We start from the raw sequence: 17,409 nt of genomic DNA, 5'->3' as shown, positions 1-17,409 counted from the left end.
GGGACAGTCGATGTAAGGGGACACTCTAATGGGGGACAGTTGATGTAAGGGGGCACTCTGATGGGGACAGTTGATGTAAGGGGGACACTCTGATGGGGACAGTTGATGTAAAGGGGACATTCTGATGGGGACAGTTGATGTAAAGGGGGCACTCTGATGGGAACAGTTGATGTAAGGGGACACTATAATGGGGACAGTTGATGTAAGGGGGACACTCTGATGGGGACAGTTGATGTAAGGGGGCACTCTAATGGAGACAGTTGATGTAAGGGGGCACTCTGATGGGGACAGTTGATGTAAGGGGGACACTCTGATGGGGACAGTTGATGTAAAGGGGACACTCTGATGGGGACAGTTGATGTAAAGGGGGCACTCTGATGTGAACAGTTGATGTAAGGGGACACTATAATGGGGACAGTTGATGTAAGGGGGACACTCTGATGGGGACAGTTGATGTAAGGGGGCACTCTAATGGAGACAGTTGATGTAAGGGGGCACTCTAATGGGGGACAGTTGATGTAAGGGGGCACTCTAATGGAGACAGTTGATGTAAAGAGGGCATTCTGATTGGGACAGTTGATGTAAAGGGGCACTCTAAGGGGGGAAATTAATGTAAGCAGGCACTCTGATGAGGCAATTAATGTAAAGGGGCACTCTGATGGGGCAATTACTGTAAGGGGGCACTCTGATGAGGCAGTTAATGTAAGGGGGCACTCTGATGAGGCAATTAATGTAAGGGGGCACTCTGATGAGGCAATTAATGTAAGGGGGCACTCTGATGAGGCAGTTATTGTAAGGGGGCACTCTGATGAGGCAATTAATGTAAGGGGGCACTCTGATGAGGCAGTTAATGTAAGGGGGCACTCTGATGAGGCAATTAATGTAAGGGGGCACTCTGATGAGGCAGTTAATGTAAGGGGGCACTCTGATGAGGCAATTAATGTAAGGGGGCACTCTGATGAGGCAATTAATGTAAGGGGGTACTCTGACTTGGCAATTGGTGTAAGGGGGTACTCTGACTTGGCAATTGATGTAAGGGGGCACTCTGACTTGGCAATTGATGTAAGGGGGCACTCTGACTTGGCAATTGATGTAAGGGGGCACTCTGACGAGGCAATTGATGTAAGGGGGCACTCTGATGAGGCAATTGATGTAAGGGGGCACTCTGATGAGGCAATTGATGTAGGTGGGCACTCTACTGTAGACATTTTATGTAAGGGGCACTCTGTGAAGACACCTGATGTAAAGGGGCACTCTGACAAGGCAATTGATGTAAGGGGGCACTCTGATATAGACATTTTATGTAAGGGGCACTCTGGTGAAGACACCTGATGTAAGGAAGGATTCTTATAGGAGCTTTAATCTAAGGAGGAACATGTTCTGTTTAATCACCCTAAACTAATGGCAGCATTCCCATTTCACTCCTGCACTACCTGTCAGACAATACTTCTGGGTACAGAAGTGTGCCAAGTGAACAGGGAGTATTGGTTCCATGCATCCTTGTCACACTACTGACATTATGCCCCCTGACTTTATTGAAAGCAGCACCAGATCAGATAGGCTAGATCCGGCCTTGTTAGGAGGGCTGAGGGAGCTGCTGTACACAGAAGGTTTTTTATCTTCATGCAAAGAATGCATGAAGGTAAAAAAAAACCTTGAGCCTTTAGAACCACTTTAAGGCCTCCTTCATTCCTGCATTTAGGGCTGACTACGATTTCCTACATGAGACTTGGTGGGGTTTCCTGGGGGTAAGCCACATCTAAGGCTGACAGTGGCCACAGCCATTCACAGTCATTCGCATGCAAATGAACATGTACAGCTATTACCTGTGAAAGACTGTCCCTGAAAGCAAACTGTCTGCATTCAGGGCATATCATCCACAGATAGTCACATGTGAACAGCCATGAATGGCTGTGGGTGCTGCCAGTCTCTCAATGCTTTCAGTAGGGCTTCCCGCCCGTAACTGCTCACAGCCTGGTTTACACTGAATGCGATTTCAGAGTGGTTCAATTAGGTTCCCTTTAAAGAGTGGCTTCCAAAGTAGTGCTGATATAAACACAGGTGCGATTTCAGTGCCATTTACCTTATAGGCTATGAGAGTTAAATCGCACTGAAGTGGTAAAAAAGTAATGCAGGTACTAATTTTCAAATTGCTCTACTTGAAATCACACCTGTTAAGACGGTGCCATAGATATACATTAGATGTGCCTACAGCAGGGGCGGACTGACCATTTGGAAACTCAGGCACTGCCCGAGGGCCCAGGGTCAGTAGGGGGCCCCATGAGATGCCCCTGGCACCTTTTTCATAGGCTTTTTTGAGTTTGGGCAAGGACACAGGGGCCCCATGATTCCCTATTGCCCGGGGGTCCCATGAGTTGTCAGTCTGCCCCTGGCCTACAGATGAGATTTCTAAATCACATGTTTCATCTGAAGTCGCAGCGGTGTGAACCAGAGCACCGTTCAGTCTCCCACAGGGATTAGCAGTTAGCCCTCAATCCTAAAGGAAAACTCTAATGGTATTGTGTATGTACAATTTTCTTTTCTTTTGATTTGTTCATTGTAAGACATTTTGGTGAGTTTTCCCCCTCACATCCTGTTTTGACAAATTTCCTCAATGGATACATCAGCAGCAGGGAAAACCTAACAGAGGCTGTAATATTTCACCACTCTATCGAAATCTAAAAAAGAAAAGATTTTTTGCTGAACTTGATATTTGAAGGCAAAAGGAGGAATCTGATGGCCTTATGCAGGCCATAGGTGGGTCGAAAATCGGCCGATTTTTCAGCCGAAAATAAAATCGGCCAATTTTCGAATCGTTAGTGGGCTATTTGTTCGGCCGTTTTTCGGTATTTTGGCCGTTTTTTTTAATCGGGAAAGTTGGAAAAAAATCGGCCAATCGGCCGATTTTCGCGGCAATAATGGGCTAATCGGACGATTTTTACCGATAAAAAATCTGCGCATGAGCAGTGACCTGCAAGAGGAAGACAAAAAGAAGAAGAGGAAGAAGAAGAGGATGAAGAAGAAGAAGAGGATGATGATGAAGAGGATGATGAAAAAGAAGAAGAGGATGATGATGAAGAAGTAGAAGAAGATGAAGAAGAGGATGATGATGACGAAGAAGAAGAAAAAGAGGATGATGATGACGAAGTAGAAGAAGATGAAGAAGAGGAGGACAATGAAGAAGTAGAAGAAGAAGAGGATGATGATGACGAAGAAGAAGAGGATGATGATGATGATGAAGAAAAAGAAGAAGAAGAGGATGATGATGAAGAAGAAGAAGAGGATGATGATGATGAAGAAGAAGAGGAGGAGGAGGATGATGATGAAGAAGTAGAAGAAGAAGAAGAGGATGATGATGAAGAAGAAGAGGATGATGATGAAGAAGGAGAAGAAGAAGGATGAAAAATAGGAATTCCAGTCCGGCAAAAAGTGTCCCTGCAGAGAGCTCCGCTATTTCTTTGACAGTTCCTTGACATTTACAGCGGTTGCAACATTGTATCTATTTGTTTCTGAATAAAAACATCTGTATCCTAAATGGATACAAATAGATACATTGTTGCAACCTCTGTAAATGTCAAGGAACTGTCAAAGAAATAGCAGAGCTCTCTGCAGGGACACTTTTTGCCGGCTGTAGACAGGATGAAAATCGGCCGATTTTTTTTTTTTTTACCATTGATGGTAACGTCGGCCGCTTGAACGACCGATTTTTCATTTTTTAAAAGAAAAATCTGCCGTTTTTCTCCCCGTCTATGGCCTGCATTAGGCTCATACATGCAGAGATGTTAACAGTTTATATTTTCTTCCTACCATATCTAATGAGCTGTGTATTGGGCAGGGTAAAATTATTTTTTTGTGAATCATATTCATATCATAACATCCTGCAATGCACTGCAAAAAAAAACAAAACTCAACGTGTCTACATTTTTACACATGCGTGTCATCGCACTGCAGTGCATAGACCTGAATGGAGTGTCACTTTGTAGCACGTCAACCTCCCCTACACGTCATACACCAGCCAACATGCATTTTAGGCCTCATGCACACTGCAAGCTCAAAAAAAAAAATTTTCCCCTGAAGGAGTTTTCCTTATTTTTAAATGTGTGCTAATATGCATTAATGCTCATTCACATGTCTACTGTCAATGCATTTTGCTGGCCAGAATTCTGGCCATTAGAATGCATTAGGGCAGGAATGCATATACTCCACTGTACACATGCCACAGAAGAGATGTTTTGCTTTGCAGCTGCAGCAAAAATGAAAGTGTTACTAAACCCAGGACCCTTCATTCACTATATCTGGTCTCCCACAGTACACACAACAGGGAAATTCAATTATTTTAATAAATATAAACTGCTAAATTAAAAATACCTTTTCTCATGAGCAATTAGAGCTATCTTGTGACTTCTATCAGTGTCCAGCAGAGCACTGGTTAAAGCTTGTAGGAAGAGTTTTCATTCTGCCCTGATTGTACAATGAGGCTGCAGGACCCCTGGCCCACTGTCTGGACAGTGCTGATTGGCCCTGTGCTGATCACATGCACTCTCCCAAGAAAAAAAAACTTTCTAGCAATACACACCAACATTGGCATGTGCAGCTTCTCCCCAATGCTCTGCTTTACTAGCAGATGAATTGGGGACAGTGGAAGAAGGGGAGGATCAGTGAAGGCAGGATAAAACATCCTTTTTAACCACCTCCCGTCCGGCTGTTGTATATAAACAGCCAGACGGTGGCAGTGTAGGGTCGGGTGGCCATTTATAAATGGCCTCCCTGGTCCCTGCTTGTGCGCGCTCCCCGCGATCCGGGGCCCGCTGTGTTCTCCGGACACAGTGGAACACCGATCGTCGTACAGGACCTCTGTGTGAGGTCCTGATCATGTGATCACTGATTGGCCAATCAGTGATCACATGCAGAGTAGTAAGCAAGATGTCACTTCTGACATCATTGCTTACTACATGTGAAATCTGAGAATGATCACAGAGGTCACATGGTACAAGGCTATTGACAACAGCCTTGTACCATGAGACAAGCTGTGACCAATCATGGCTCACATAGTAGTTCTCAATGGCTGCAAGAATGCAGCCAGAGGGAAGGAGAAATGATTGCTTTTACAGCCTTTATGGGTGTAAAAGCAATCAGTGTAAAAAAAAAAAAAATCATCACCCCCCACAAGTAGTACAGCGTGTACTGCTAGGGTGACAGTATGTAAAAAAAAAAATAAATAATAATATAAAAAAACACAATAAAAATGTAAAAAAATGTTTAAAAATTATAATTTTTGGTTATAAACTAATTTGGGTTTTTTTTTTACTAAAAAGATAATGGAATACATTTTGGCCACCATTTATGATGAAATATTTATTTGCAAAATTTTATAAGAAAAATACTTTTTTTAAAAAAATTTGGGACTTTTTCATTTACATAGCAACAAAAATAAAAATCCACAGTGGTGAATAAATACCACCAAAATAAAGCTTTATCTGTCTAAAAACAAATGCTAAAAAATTCATATGGGTACAGTGTTGCATGACCGCGCAATTGTCATTCAAAGTGTGATAGCACTGAAAGCTGAAAATTGGCCTGGACAGGAAGGGGGTAAAAGTGTCCGGACTTGAAGTGGTTAATACAATGTGGAGGATTAACCCCTTAGGTTCCACAGTGAGTATAACAAGCATGCTTCACTGCATATACAGACTGATTTTACTGACTGTTGTGGGTTTAATAATACTTTATACCCCTTTATCAGGTTGAGTGGGCAGTACCACCACTGAACACAACCCATTCAAGCGAATAGGGCCATGTTGCGGCTGCCCCTCAACTGAGTGTAATGTGCCAGATTAAAAACAGGCAGTGAGGAAACACCCTCTGAAAAGCAAGTTACCACGTCATTTTTCAGAGGGGCAGCAAGGGATGCAACATTTCTGATTAAGAACTTTCTATGAAATTGTGGCTCTTTGCTTTACCTTGTGGGGCAGGGGGTGCAGAAATCAAAATTTGACAGGAGTAAATCTCAGCAATATATCTTCAAAGATGTGTAAAGTCATCAAGTAATGTAATCCACCATTACTACTTTCAAATTGTAATATCTGATTTGGGTGGAGTTGTCATTTTCAGAATGCTGGATATTTCTGTTTCCGGAGCTTGTACTTTTTGTAATTGTTTAATTTGTTTGCTTTTAATTCTTTGTACAAGCGCTTGGTTGTTATGTGACAGTGCAAGAATTGCTTAGAATTGTGTTTTAAGTGGTTAGCTGTGAATCAGGACAAGAGATTACTGTCTATATGAAAAAATGAGTCAATTGTTCTCAATGCAGTTGGGCTGATTCACAAAAACTGCGGCAAAAGTGGAGCCGTTACCTAGAGCAGTCTTGCTTCTTTGAAAATATCAAACCTGATTGGTTGCTCTGTTGTTGATCATAAGGGCACATGCACACAAAACTAAAAAATGCTGCGTTCAGAGCCACAAATTGTGTCGTTTTTTTACTGGTCTGAACACCTATATTGTATTGTAATCAGTAACATTGGGCTGGGTAAGGATCGTAAAAAAAAAAAAAGAAGAATAATCTGCATCCATGCCAATTTCTGCATGTAAGCATCTAACTCATGTAAATACATAGACATGCATCTAAATTTGAACTAGTGAATGGTAGAAGAATTTTAATGTCTAAATGCAGGGGTAATCAGAAGCACGGACCACTGGATGAATGTTTTTACGTAGGATTTTGCTGCAAGACTCTGCCAGCCAGATCTTATGTAGATATCAGTAAATTAATTATGGCTATGTACATGGGCCCTAAGTGCCCGGTCATACAAGTATGATTTGGAAATTGAAATCGCATCTAATGAATGTGAATGTCGGTGTCTTAACATTTGCGAATTGCTGTAGCGGGATTTCTAAAGTAGTTCTTGCATTACTTTTTCTGCAGTTTTGTTGCAATTTCACATACATAGAATATAATGGAAATCGCACTGCAAATTGCAAAAAATTGTTGAAAATCTTCGCTAGTAGCAATAAAGTTCTCTGAAATCGCACCAGAAATCGTGCTAAAATTGCACACAAATTGTGCGATTTTAAATGTGTGACAGGTTACTAATGCCCCGTACACACAATAAGAAAATCGTCTGAAAAATTTCGCGGAACCACGATTTTCTCTTCGTTGATGAGCAGGATGTTTTAACTGATATTGTGAATTAAAAAATCCGGTTGAACAACAGTGAAAAATTGTCGTTTCGCATACGAGCGACCGATTTTCTATGTGGTGGTATGACAGTCATATGAAAAAAATCTATCAAGCGCTATCACGCATGAGCAGAAACAGGAGATGACTCAGATGTTTATGTCCAAGGAATCTTCATAAACACGAACGAAAAATCCAAATGTTAAAAGTAGATTGGCCTAATGAGATCATGAAACCAGAATTATGAATAATATATTTTTATGTATCACTATTTATGCATATAGGTAATGTAGTAAACTATATTATACTCATTGCTGGTAATTATTGTGTATATCTCTCCTTCTGGCCGGAAGGGCGTGGCTACAAGGTCACACGCACACTGCATCACTTCCACTTGTACGGAAGACGTCAACACTACTTATTGCCCGACGAACGATTTTTTTAGATTGGTTAATGTGGGCCACGATTTCGACCAACGAATGAACGGATCTCGGTCGTCGGATGACCGATCGGTCGATTTTCTAATTGTGTATTCCCACCTTTAGTGTGATTCTTCAATAGTGGAACATCAATCACCAACACATTGAATGCTCATTCAGGAGCCCTTGTATTGATTATAGAAGATGCTTTCTGTGAAAAATAGAAGTACTCTTGTGTGAGCATTCAAAGTTTCAGTGATGCTTCACTATTAGGCTGACACTTGTAAAAGTATGTACTGCGTTTACACACATTTTCCAACGTCAAGCGTTTGGCCGTTAATTAATTTAATTGGCCAGAATAATTTTTTTTTAAATCAGAAATGCCGTTTATTAATGGTGAAGTCAAACAAATCTCAAAATGACAAAGCATATATAGAATGGTGTCAAAGACTCAATCGTTAACCTCCCTGGCGGTATTCCCGTGTGTAGCTCGGGGTAAAGTTTCAGTACCACAAGCAGTAACCCCGAGCTACACTCGGGCTTACCATGCGGCGCTCCTCCGTGATCCCTTGGTCACTTACCTTGTCCTGCGCTCCCGCGATGTCCCTCCTGCAGTGTCCCCGGCAATGCCGACATCTGTCATCTGGGTTCCGTCCCCTGCGAGCGTCAGGACGTACGGGGATGGAACGGCGGGAAATTTGAAAATGACAAAAAGTGACATTCACTAAAATCACTAAAATCACATAGTAAAACATTACTGTATCAAACCATTTCACATACATTTTGTCCCTACTGCTTTGTCCTGTGCCCTGCCTGCATTTGTACTGTTCTTTCTACCTGGAAACTAAGAATCGTCCATGGCATCCAAAAAGTGTTCCATTAGGTCAAAAGCGGTTTTAGACCGGCTAGAGAACAGCGATAGTAAATTAGAACTACTTGCAGAATTGAGTGATAATGATTCATGGGGAAATTTTGTCATCAGACACTGAAAACGATTTTGCGACTTTGCTCAGTGATGTGCGAACTTGGCGCTATATTTCAAATTTCAGTGTTTTTGGTTTGAATTTATTATTGAATTAAATTTATTATTATTATATTATTTTTTATGATTATTTATTAAATTATAATTTATGATTTTGTATTTCAAGTTTTTTTCTCCTAGCCGGGATGTTTACTAGACTCTTGCTTGGACAGATTTCAGTGAGTTATTCCTAAGAATTACAGGCCTACAATATAAAACGCCAAATTTCCATGCAAAATAATGGTACCGCTTTCAGCACCAAAAATCTGAAATAATCATACCGCCAGGGAGGTTAACAAACCGAACAACGTAATAAAGAAAACCGTCCAGAGCAATCAATAAGACAAAGAATAAATATTTTTATTCTGGTCATTGAAATAAATTAACGCTCAATCTCTAAATGCGCCTAAGACGCATTGGCAGTGTTTTTTTTTTTTCTTTCTGCCACTAAACTCTCCTGCAACAAAACGCTGCCAAAAGCCTGTGTGTTCATGGACACATAGAATAACGTGTGGGAGCTTAGAGGCAGTAAAAAAAACACCTGAAGCCTCTAGCAGTAGCTTAAAAATCGCTCAGCGTACATGAGGCATAATAAGTAAATATAGCAACTCTTATTGATAATTACATATTATACAGAGAAATTAGGTATTAATTACATTCATGTCCACAGAAAGGATTATTTACACAAAGCTACATTCTCGTTCTGTGTTTAAGACCTCGGTCACACCAATCCGACTTTGAAATCTTCCGACTTCGCTTGAAGTCACACAATTTCAAAATTGCATGTCTGTGCAACTTCAGGTGTGATTTGCAAGACACCTGTGCACATATGTCTTTGCAAGTTGCCCCTGAACTTGCAAAAAAGTAGTGCATACACTACTTTCAAAATCGATGCGACTCGGATCAAGTCGGAATGGCACCAACACAACCACTTTAATTTTAGAAAAATACAGTGCGACTTCTCCTGTAATTTGAATCCATCAAATCGCATGCCAAGTTGCACCGGTATGACCGAGCACTAAAAAAAAAAACAATTAAAAGACCTAAAGCTTTTTTTCAACCGGTAGGTTAAATGATGGAAAATTAATCGATTCCCCCATCCATGCATTTGAAGTGGATGGGGCCTATTTTCGTTGTAAAGGCTATTTCAGGAGTTACCGTGTGCCTTTTTCACACCTATGCATTTTTAGTTTTGCAGAAACACACTACAGTCCATGTAATATAATTTCCTATGGGACATGTTCTCATCTGTGTGTTTTTCAGCCACTGCGTTTTTTGAAAGGGTCAGGGTTTTTTTTTTAAACGCAACACAATGTGTTTTTGGTTCAATAGACTTCAATGGACATGCAGCAGAAACGCATGTAGTGCGTCTTTGATGCATTTTGTGTTTTTAGCCTTCATAACAAGAAAAAAAAAAAAGTAAAAAAAAAACACATGAAAAACACGTTTGCAAAAAGTTAAAAGCACTGCAGTAATGGATCAGAAGCAAACTGCATAGGTGTGAACTAGGCCTAAGGCTGTTATCCTTCAAAGACAGGTGTACCTCGGTTTACGAATTTAATGTGTTCTCCGGGACTTTTTGTATTGCGAAAAATTCATCAAATGAAACATAGGAATGCATTGAAAACCAATTAATCTGTTCCGGAGGTCAGAAAAAAGTAAAAAAAAAAAGTATTTTATCTGTTCAAAACTCTTTATAAAGTGCACTTTAAAGGCATAAATACTATACAGGGACATGATTAAAAATTTCCAGAATGGCTCCAATGCGCCATGCAAAAACCGCTCCAGAACCTCCACACTCAATGCCACGTGCTACCCACAGACTCCAGCATACACAGGGCCGGTGCTATAAACCTCCCAGGTGCAATTTATCTTATGAAAACTTGCTCTGTATTGCAGAAAAAAAAATTTAAATGCATTGAAAACCAATTAATCTGTTCCGGAGGTCAGAAAAAAGTAAAAAGTCTTATCCCTTCAAAACTCTTTATAAAGTCCACTTTAAAGGCACGGGGCCAGCGCTATAAACCTCCCAGGCGCAACTCATCCTGGGGAAACTTGCTTCGTATTGTGAAACAAATTTGTAAATGCATTGAAAACCAATGAATCCGTTCCGAAGGTCAGAAAAAAGTAAAAAGTCTTATCCCTTCAAAACTCTTTATAAAGTCCACTTTAAAGGCACGGGGCCAGCGCTATAAACCTCCCAGGCGCAACTCATCCTGGGGAAACTTGCTTCGTATTGTGAAACAAATTTGTAAATGCATTGAAAACCAATGAATCCGTTCCGGAGGTCAGAAAAAAGTAAAAAGTCTTATCTGTTCAAAATTCTTTATAAAGTGCACTTTAAAGGCATGGGGTCAGCGTTATAAACCTCCCAGGCGCAATGCATTCTGGGGAAACTTGCTTCGTAGTGCAAAAAAAATTTGTAAATGCATTGAAAACCAATTAATCTGTTCTGGAGGTCAGAAAAAAGTAAAAAGTCTTATCTGTTCAAAACTCTTTATAAAGTGCATTTTAAAGGCACGGGGCCGGCGCTATTAACCTCCCAGGTGCAATTCATCCTTGGGAAACTTACTTCGTATTGTGAAAAAAATTTGTAAATGCATTGAAAACCAATTAATCCGTTCCTGAGGTCAGAAAAAGTAAAAAGTCTTATCTGTTCAAAACTATAAAGTGCACTTTAAAGGCATGGTGCCGACGTTATAAACCTCCCAGGCGCAATGCATCCTGGGGAAACTTGCTTCGTAGTGCGAAAAAAATCCGTAAATACATTGAAAAACCAATTAATCCATTATGGAGGTAAGAAAAAAGTTAATAAAAAGTCTTATCTGTTCAAAACTCTTTATAAAGTGCACTTTAAAGGTACAGGGCCGGCATTATAAACCTCCCAGGTGCAATGCATCCTGGGGAAACTTGCTTCGTAGTGCGAAAAAAATTTGTATACCGAGCCATTATTTTCAATGGATTTTCATTCGTAAACCGAAAATTCCGCTAACCGAGGCGCTCGTAAATCGAGGTACGCCTGTATATCCAGTACGTACTGTATCTGGTAGCCACATAGCCTCCATTCCAGAAGCCTCTTCTTGCAGAAGAAACCCTATTTATTCCAAAGTAGAGGCTGTCTATTATGCATCCCAGTGGCACTGTGGACAACCTCTGCAAAAGGCTGAATAACCAGTTTTTTTTTTTTCATTTGCCATTATTTTTCTTTTTCTCCAGATTGACATGCAGGCCAGTCTATCCAAATGTAAATGTGTAAGGGAGTGGTGCAAAACTTGACACTGCATATTGTATCCTTATTGAGATTTTTGTAAATTGAACAGAGACCTAGTAATTAGAATGCATAGAAAAGCAGGCACAGCAGAAAAGTACAAATGATTGTCTGAGTTTTTTGTTCTCTTTTAGTTACCTTGTGGCAGACATTGTTTACTGCTGCTACATTGGATAATCCAGTGTGATAAGAAGGTGGAGCTATCATGGTCAATAAAACTTCAGTTCACCGAAAGAGAGTGTCAGATGAGTCTGGGATCCATCATGTTTGCTGCACATTCACAGATTCTTTATTTCTTCACAGTGCCCAGTACAGATCACATCCAGCAGAATGGACAGTGGCTGAAGCCTGGGCACAGACTGGACCCATCACGATCACCAAAAGCTGCTCACAGGTAAATGAAACCGTCAGAGCAAACAAATGGAATATTTATTAGGACCTGTTATGGCAACAATTCTAAATATTAGCCAGTTGGATCAGTGACTGCTGATTGATGGCTGCAGGCTACTTTACCCTTCACTTTGTTTTCTCTAAATACCACCATGTGACTTTTCTAATAAGTGCATATTTTATAGCTACACTTTATTGGGTTTAATAGGTTCACAGATCACTGCTTCCTAATAATAGGCAGGTGCAGATTCAGTAAGGAAATGCAAAGGGCAATGATGAGGTACAATGTATGGTACCCCCAATCAATGTACTGTATTATCATGATTGACCGCCGGTTCACATATATGTGGCCGTGCGGGGCGCGTTTTGCGCAGGCATGAGAACCCATTCATTTGAATGAACTCCCGTGCCCCGTGACACGCAGAGAAGAAGTCCCTGCACTTTGGAAAACGCAGCCCACACGGGAATCTCGGTTCCCAGTACGGTTGCATTTTCCAGTGTGGGGGCGTGCCATTAGAACCAGGGTGGATTTGATTTAAATCAAACTGATTTACATCACGATTTAAATCACTAGTCAGTAAGGCTTGATTTAAATCATAGTTTTCCACATAAAGACTAATTCTTGCTGGTATAACTTTAATATGCAAGTAGATGAAGATTTTGAGAATAACAACTTTTCATATTAGTTTTTTTATCCCCAGTTTAATAGGTTAATGTTAATCATTCATATTTGGACAACTTTTCTGTTGTGCTTAGGAAGGAGAAAAATAATCATTACCTTAATAATAACAATTTAAATAGATTTATTCAACTGAAACAATAACATTCCAGCATATGTTATTTGCTTAAACAAACATCCATGTTTGTTAACTAATTTGGCTAAACAAAATATATATATTTTAAGAAACTTAGACTGTCAGCCCCTTCCTCCTCACACTTAGTTTCACTTTCTTCTTGTGCAGATCTATTCCACTCCAAACAATCAGAAAAATATTGTTTCTATTCTATTCACTGAACTTCTTGAAACTTAGCACTGAAGGGGTTGATTCTGTATTCATAAGTTTGTAGAAGTTAGGATTAAGGTCTTTTTCTTAACTCTGTTCATGTTATAACATTTTTGCTGTGAAGAAGAGGCATGTGATCTCCGCTGAGTCAAATTCAGTTTTGAGAACTGCAAAAGTACACCAAGCATCTGTGATAATATCTTGTAGGCAGAGAAACTGCCCAATAATCTTACAAAAACCTCTGGAAGAGCATGACATTGTGAATGGATTAATGGAATTTATTTACCAAAAAAATTAAACATATACAGCCTTATTCTACATAATTAAAAAACTAATCTTTATTTCATGATGAAATAACCTTTGGATGGTAATATATTTTCCTCAAAAAGCATTTTATTTTAAAAAAATCCAATTTAAATAAAAATCCGATTTAAATAAAAAAAATCCGATTTTTTTTTTTTTTTTTTTTTTTTTTTTTTTTTTTAAATCATTGATTTTTATCCACCCTGATTAGAACTAATGGCACCCGCCCGTGGGTCTGTAGTCCTCTGTGCGGCTGCATGGATTTTCGTGCGGATCTGCAGCGGTACCACCCGCACAGAGGACTGCGGACCCGCAGGCGGGGTGCCATTAGTTCTAATTGAAGGCTTGGTTGGTTGAATTTTGAAATCAATGGTGGCCCCATTGGATCACAAAACGCACAAAATGTCCAATTTTCTAAAGAAAATTTGTTTGGAATTCGACCCATGTGTGGCCTGCATAAGTTGCAGAATAAAATATTTTACCTTTCCACGGGTTTGATGTTTTCTATCAGTTATTGCAATGTTTTTTTTTCTTTTTTTTCCATTTTGATAAATATAAGGCTCTAGCTACATTTCACTGTCATTCTTTATGCTTATAAAAAAAATTGAGACTTGTATATTTCTTGTGGTAGTAAATTGAGCAAAACTGGGCTTGAAGAGAAGCAAAGATTGTTCTGCTCTGAAAGAAAATGTAAAGACATGCCTTTCTTGTACTTGAAATGACCATGCAAAAATATTTTTTTTCAATAGAAAATGGTTAAGTACAGTGACAAATTGCTGTTAAAAGGATGATTGGAGGTTGTGTTTCTGATCAGAGCTGGTTTTTAAAGTTTTTTAACAAGCTGAAAAGCAAATGTTAGCCTCTTGCAGATGAATGGTAGTTTGCATACAGCATTTGCATTTGTGTAGACCTTTGCTCTTCTGACCTAAAAAAAGAATTTTCTAATGCTAACTAAAGGGTACATCCTGTTTAGATTGCCACAGTGTATTTTGTTGACATTTTTAATTAGTCGTCTAATCATTTAATTAGCACAGCTTTTGAATACACATCAAGGGCTTACATATGCCTGTGCATCAAGATTTAAAGTGATTGTAAAGGTTTTTTTTTTGCACAGAGCAGTTCCTATCCCCTTCTGGGATTCTCCTGCTGGTGCTTCTAGTTACTCCTGCCTTCCAAGTGACCCCATAGCAAGCTGCATGCTATGGGGGTACTCATGCAGGCTTGATCCCACATCTATTAACACACACAGTGAAGCTCAGCCCTGCCCTCCACTCTCTGTACACAGGATTTGATTGGCAACAGCAGGAAGACAATGGCTACTGCTGCTGCCAAGCTTCCTATGAGAAGAGGGGAGAGAAGCAGATGTGCACAGTGCTGGATCGACATTGGGTCAGGTAAGTAATTAAGGGGGCTGGGGGAGCTGACATGGAAAGGTTTTTTTACCTTATTGCAGAGAATGCATTAAGGTAAAAAACCTTTTACCTTTACAACCACTTAAGATGTAAACCAATAAGCTGTCATTTTTTTTTTTTGCTGCCAGTCAGGCATATTAAGATATGTGTGGAGGTCCAGCTACAAATAACCAAATCAACTAGAAATTCTTTTTTGGCTCAATTGACTTCACTCATTGTGCAGTTTATATTATATAAAAAGTGAAGGCTTGTTCTAGTTTGGTAGTATGTGTAGATGGAGAACACCAGGATCAGGAGCACCAGATTAGATTTGGGCTTTTATTCTTATTAATTCAAACGCAAACTCTGTCTCTTGGGATCTTAACAATAGCAATGCAGTCTCAAATATACACCTCATTGACATTTAGGATCCTATTATAAAATGCTTGTTCTTTCAGCTGGATCATGCTTTATACCATTCAGCATATTGTATTACTATTCATGGTGTGTTTGTATAACAGTCTATGCCAGGGGACCTCAAACAAAAGGGCAGTTCACTGTACTTTAGACATTAGGAGAGACAAACTGGGGGATATTTATTAAAGCTGCATGATGCAAAATCTGGTTCAGCTCTGCAATGAAACCAATCAGCTTCCAGGTTTTATTGTGAAAGCTTAATTGAACAAGCTGAAGTTAGAAACTGATTGGCTACCATGCACAGTTGCACCAAATTCTAAGTGCTGAAGTTTTAGTAAATCTCCCACACTGTGACCATTGAGCGTAAACAAATTTCCCAGCATCAGTTGTCAGTGGAAGTAAAGACCTCCTCAAGCTTGGTAGACACTGGGAGTAAAACGTGCCCCATGGTTGGTGATCAGTGGGAAAAAAATAATCTATCACCTGTGGTGGGAGGAACAATGGTGCCCAATCAATGGTATCAGTGGGGTGGAATAGTGCTCCATCATTGATGTCAGTGGGAGGAATAGTGCCCCATCACCTGTGGTCGGTGGGCGGAACAATGGTGCCCAATCAATGGTATCAGTGGGGTGGAATAGTGCCCCATCATTGATGTCAGTGGGAGGAATAGTGCTCCATCATTGATGTCAGTGGGGTGGAATAGTGCCCCATTATTGATGTCAGTGGGAGGAATAGTGCCCCATCATTGATGTCAGTGGGAGGAATAGTGCCCCATCATTGGTGTCAGTGGGAGGAATAGTGCTCCATCATTGATGTCAGTGGGGTGGAATAGTGCCCCATTATTGATGTCAGTGGGAGGAATAGTGCCCCATCATTGATGTCAGTGGGAGGAATAGTGCCCCATCATTGATGTCAGTGGGAGGAATAGTGCCCCATCATTGGTGTCAGTGGGAGGAATAGTGCCCCATCATTGATGTCAGTGGGAGGAATAGTGCCCCATCATTGATTTCAGTGGGAGGAATAGTGCCCCATCATTGATGTCAGTGGGAGGAATAGTGCCCAGTCATTTGTGTCAATAGGAGGAATAAATCCCAGTCATTGGTATTAGTGGGAGGAATAAAGCCCAATCATTGGTATCAGTGGAAGGAATAGTGTCCAGTCATTGATGTCAGTGTAAGGACTAGTGTCCCATCATTGGTATTAGTGCCCAATCAGTGGTGTCAGTGGACAAATAGTGGATCATTGTTGGTATCACTACAAGGAATAGTGCCTAGTCATTGGTGTCAGTGGAAAAAAAATCTACAATTGTTGGTGTTATTGGGAAGATTTGTGCCCCAATTTTTATGAGACAACAATGAAGGGCATACATTGTGTGTGAGGGAGTGCCCTTTCTAGCTGTAGTTCAGAGACCACTGGTCAATGTTTACCATTACATATTCACAGAATGTTTTTCAGTTACAATCTTATTTTTTTGTTTTCAGACTTCATAAAACAAAATCTGACATTACAGGCATGGTGCGGTCAGCAGATGTGATCTCCGTTAACAAGGCAGAAATGCTGCCTATCTCTAAATTTGGATTACGGGATAATTTAATTAAGTCAGAACTCCTGAGAAAAGAACATACGTACACCTACATCCAAGAGTTCCGGTAATTTGATCTTTTTCATTTTCTTTCTGAGGGAGATAGAATGCTTTTCCATGGATAATATAGGCTTTGAAAAAGTCTGTTTATGTGGTTCCATTTTAATGGATTGATCGCAAACAAATGTAGGACTAGTACTGAAAATATAGTATGTATATCCTATTTTGATACTATATGTTAAGATTTAGCAAGCTGTTAAATAGATGAACTACAAATAGCGGAGCTAATTCACCTGCCAAAGAACTGGTATCTTTGTCCATCCAGTTTTAAGATTTACAAAGCTCTGCCACACCATACAGCCCTGTCTGCTAATGAATAAAGAGCTCCATTTAGTTGTCTTTTCTATGTGCTGAGAATTCGGCTTTAAGACCCCTTTCAC

At 40.1% G+C, this 17,409-nt stretch overlaps 1 protein-coding gene across 2 annotated transcripts in view; it reads left to right on the top strand.

Moving 5' to 3' along the window:
* INPP5B (inositol polyphosphate-5-phosphatase B) overlaps nucleotides 1-17,409 on the top strand; it is a 176,073-nt gene that overhangs the window by 102,913 nt on the left and 55,751 nt on the right. For both annotated transcript variants that reach the window (XM_089688790.1, XM_089688791.1), the window contains 2 exons: nucleotides 12,186-12,276; nucleotides 16,869-17,036. In XM_089688790.1, coding sequence (XP_089544916.1) covers nucleotides 12,186-12,276; nucleotides 16,869-17,036 — 259 coding nt within the window. The remainder of the gene's footprint in view (nucleotides 1-12,185; nucleotides 12,277-16,868; nucleotides 17,037-17,409) is intronic.

This window comes from Staurois parvus, unplaced genomic scaffold, assembly GCF_062004578.1.
Source record: "Staurois parvus isolate SC_StPar_1 unplaced genomic scaffold, SC_StPar_1.0 ptg000454l, whole genome shotgun sequence".
Taxonomy (NCBI): Eukaryota; Metazoa; Chordata; class Amphibia; order Anura; family Ranidae; genus Staurois; species Staurois parvus.
Note: the sequence above shows the minus strand (reverse complement) of the source record. Positions and strands in the feature narration are given on the sequence as shown.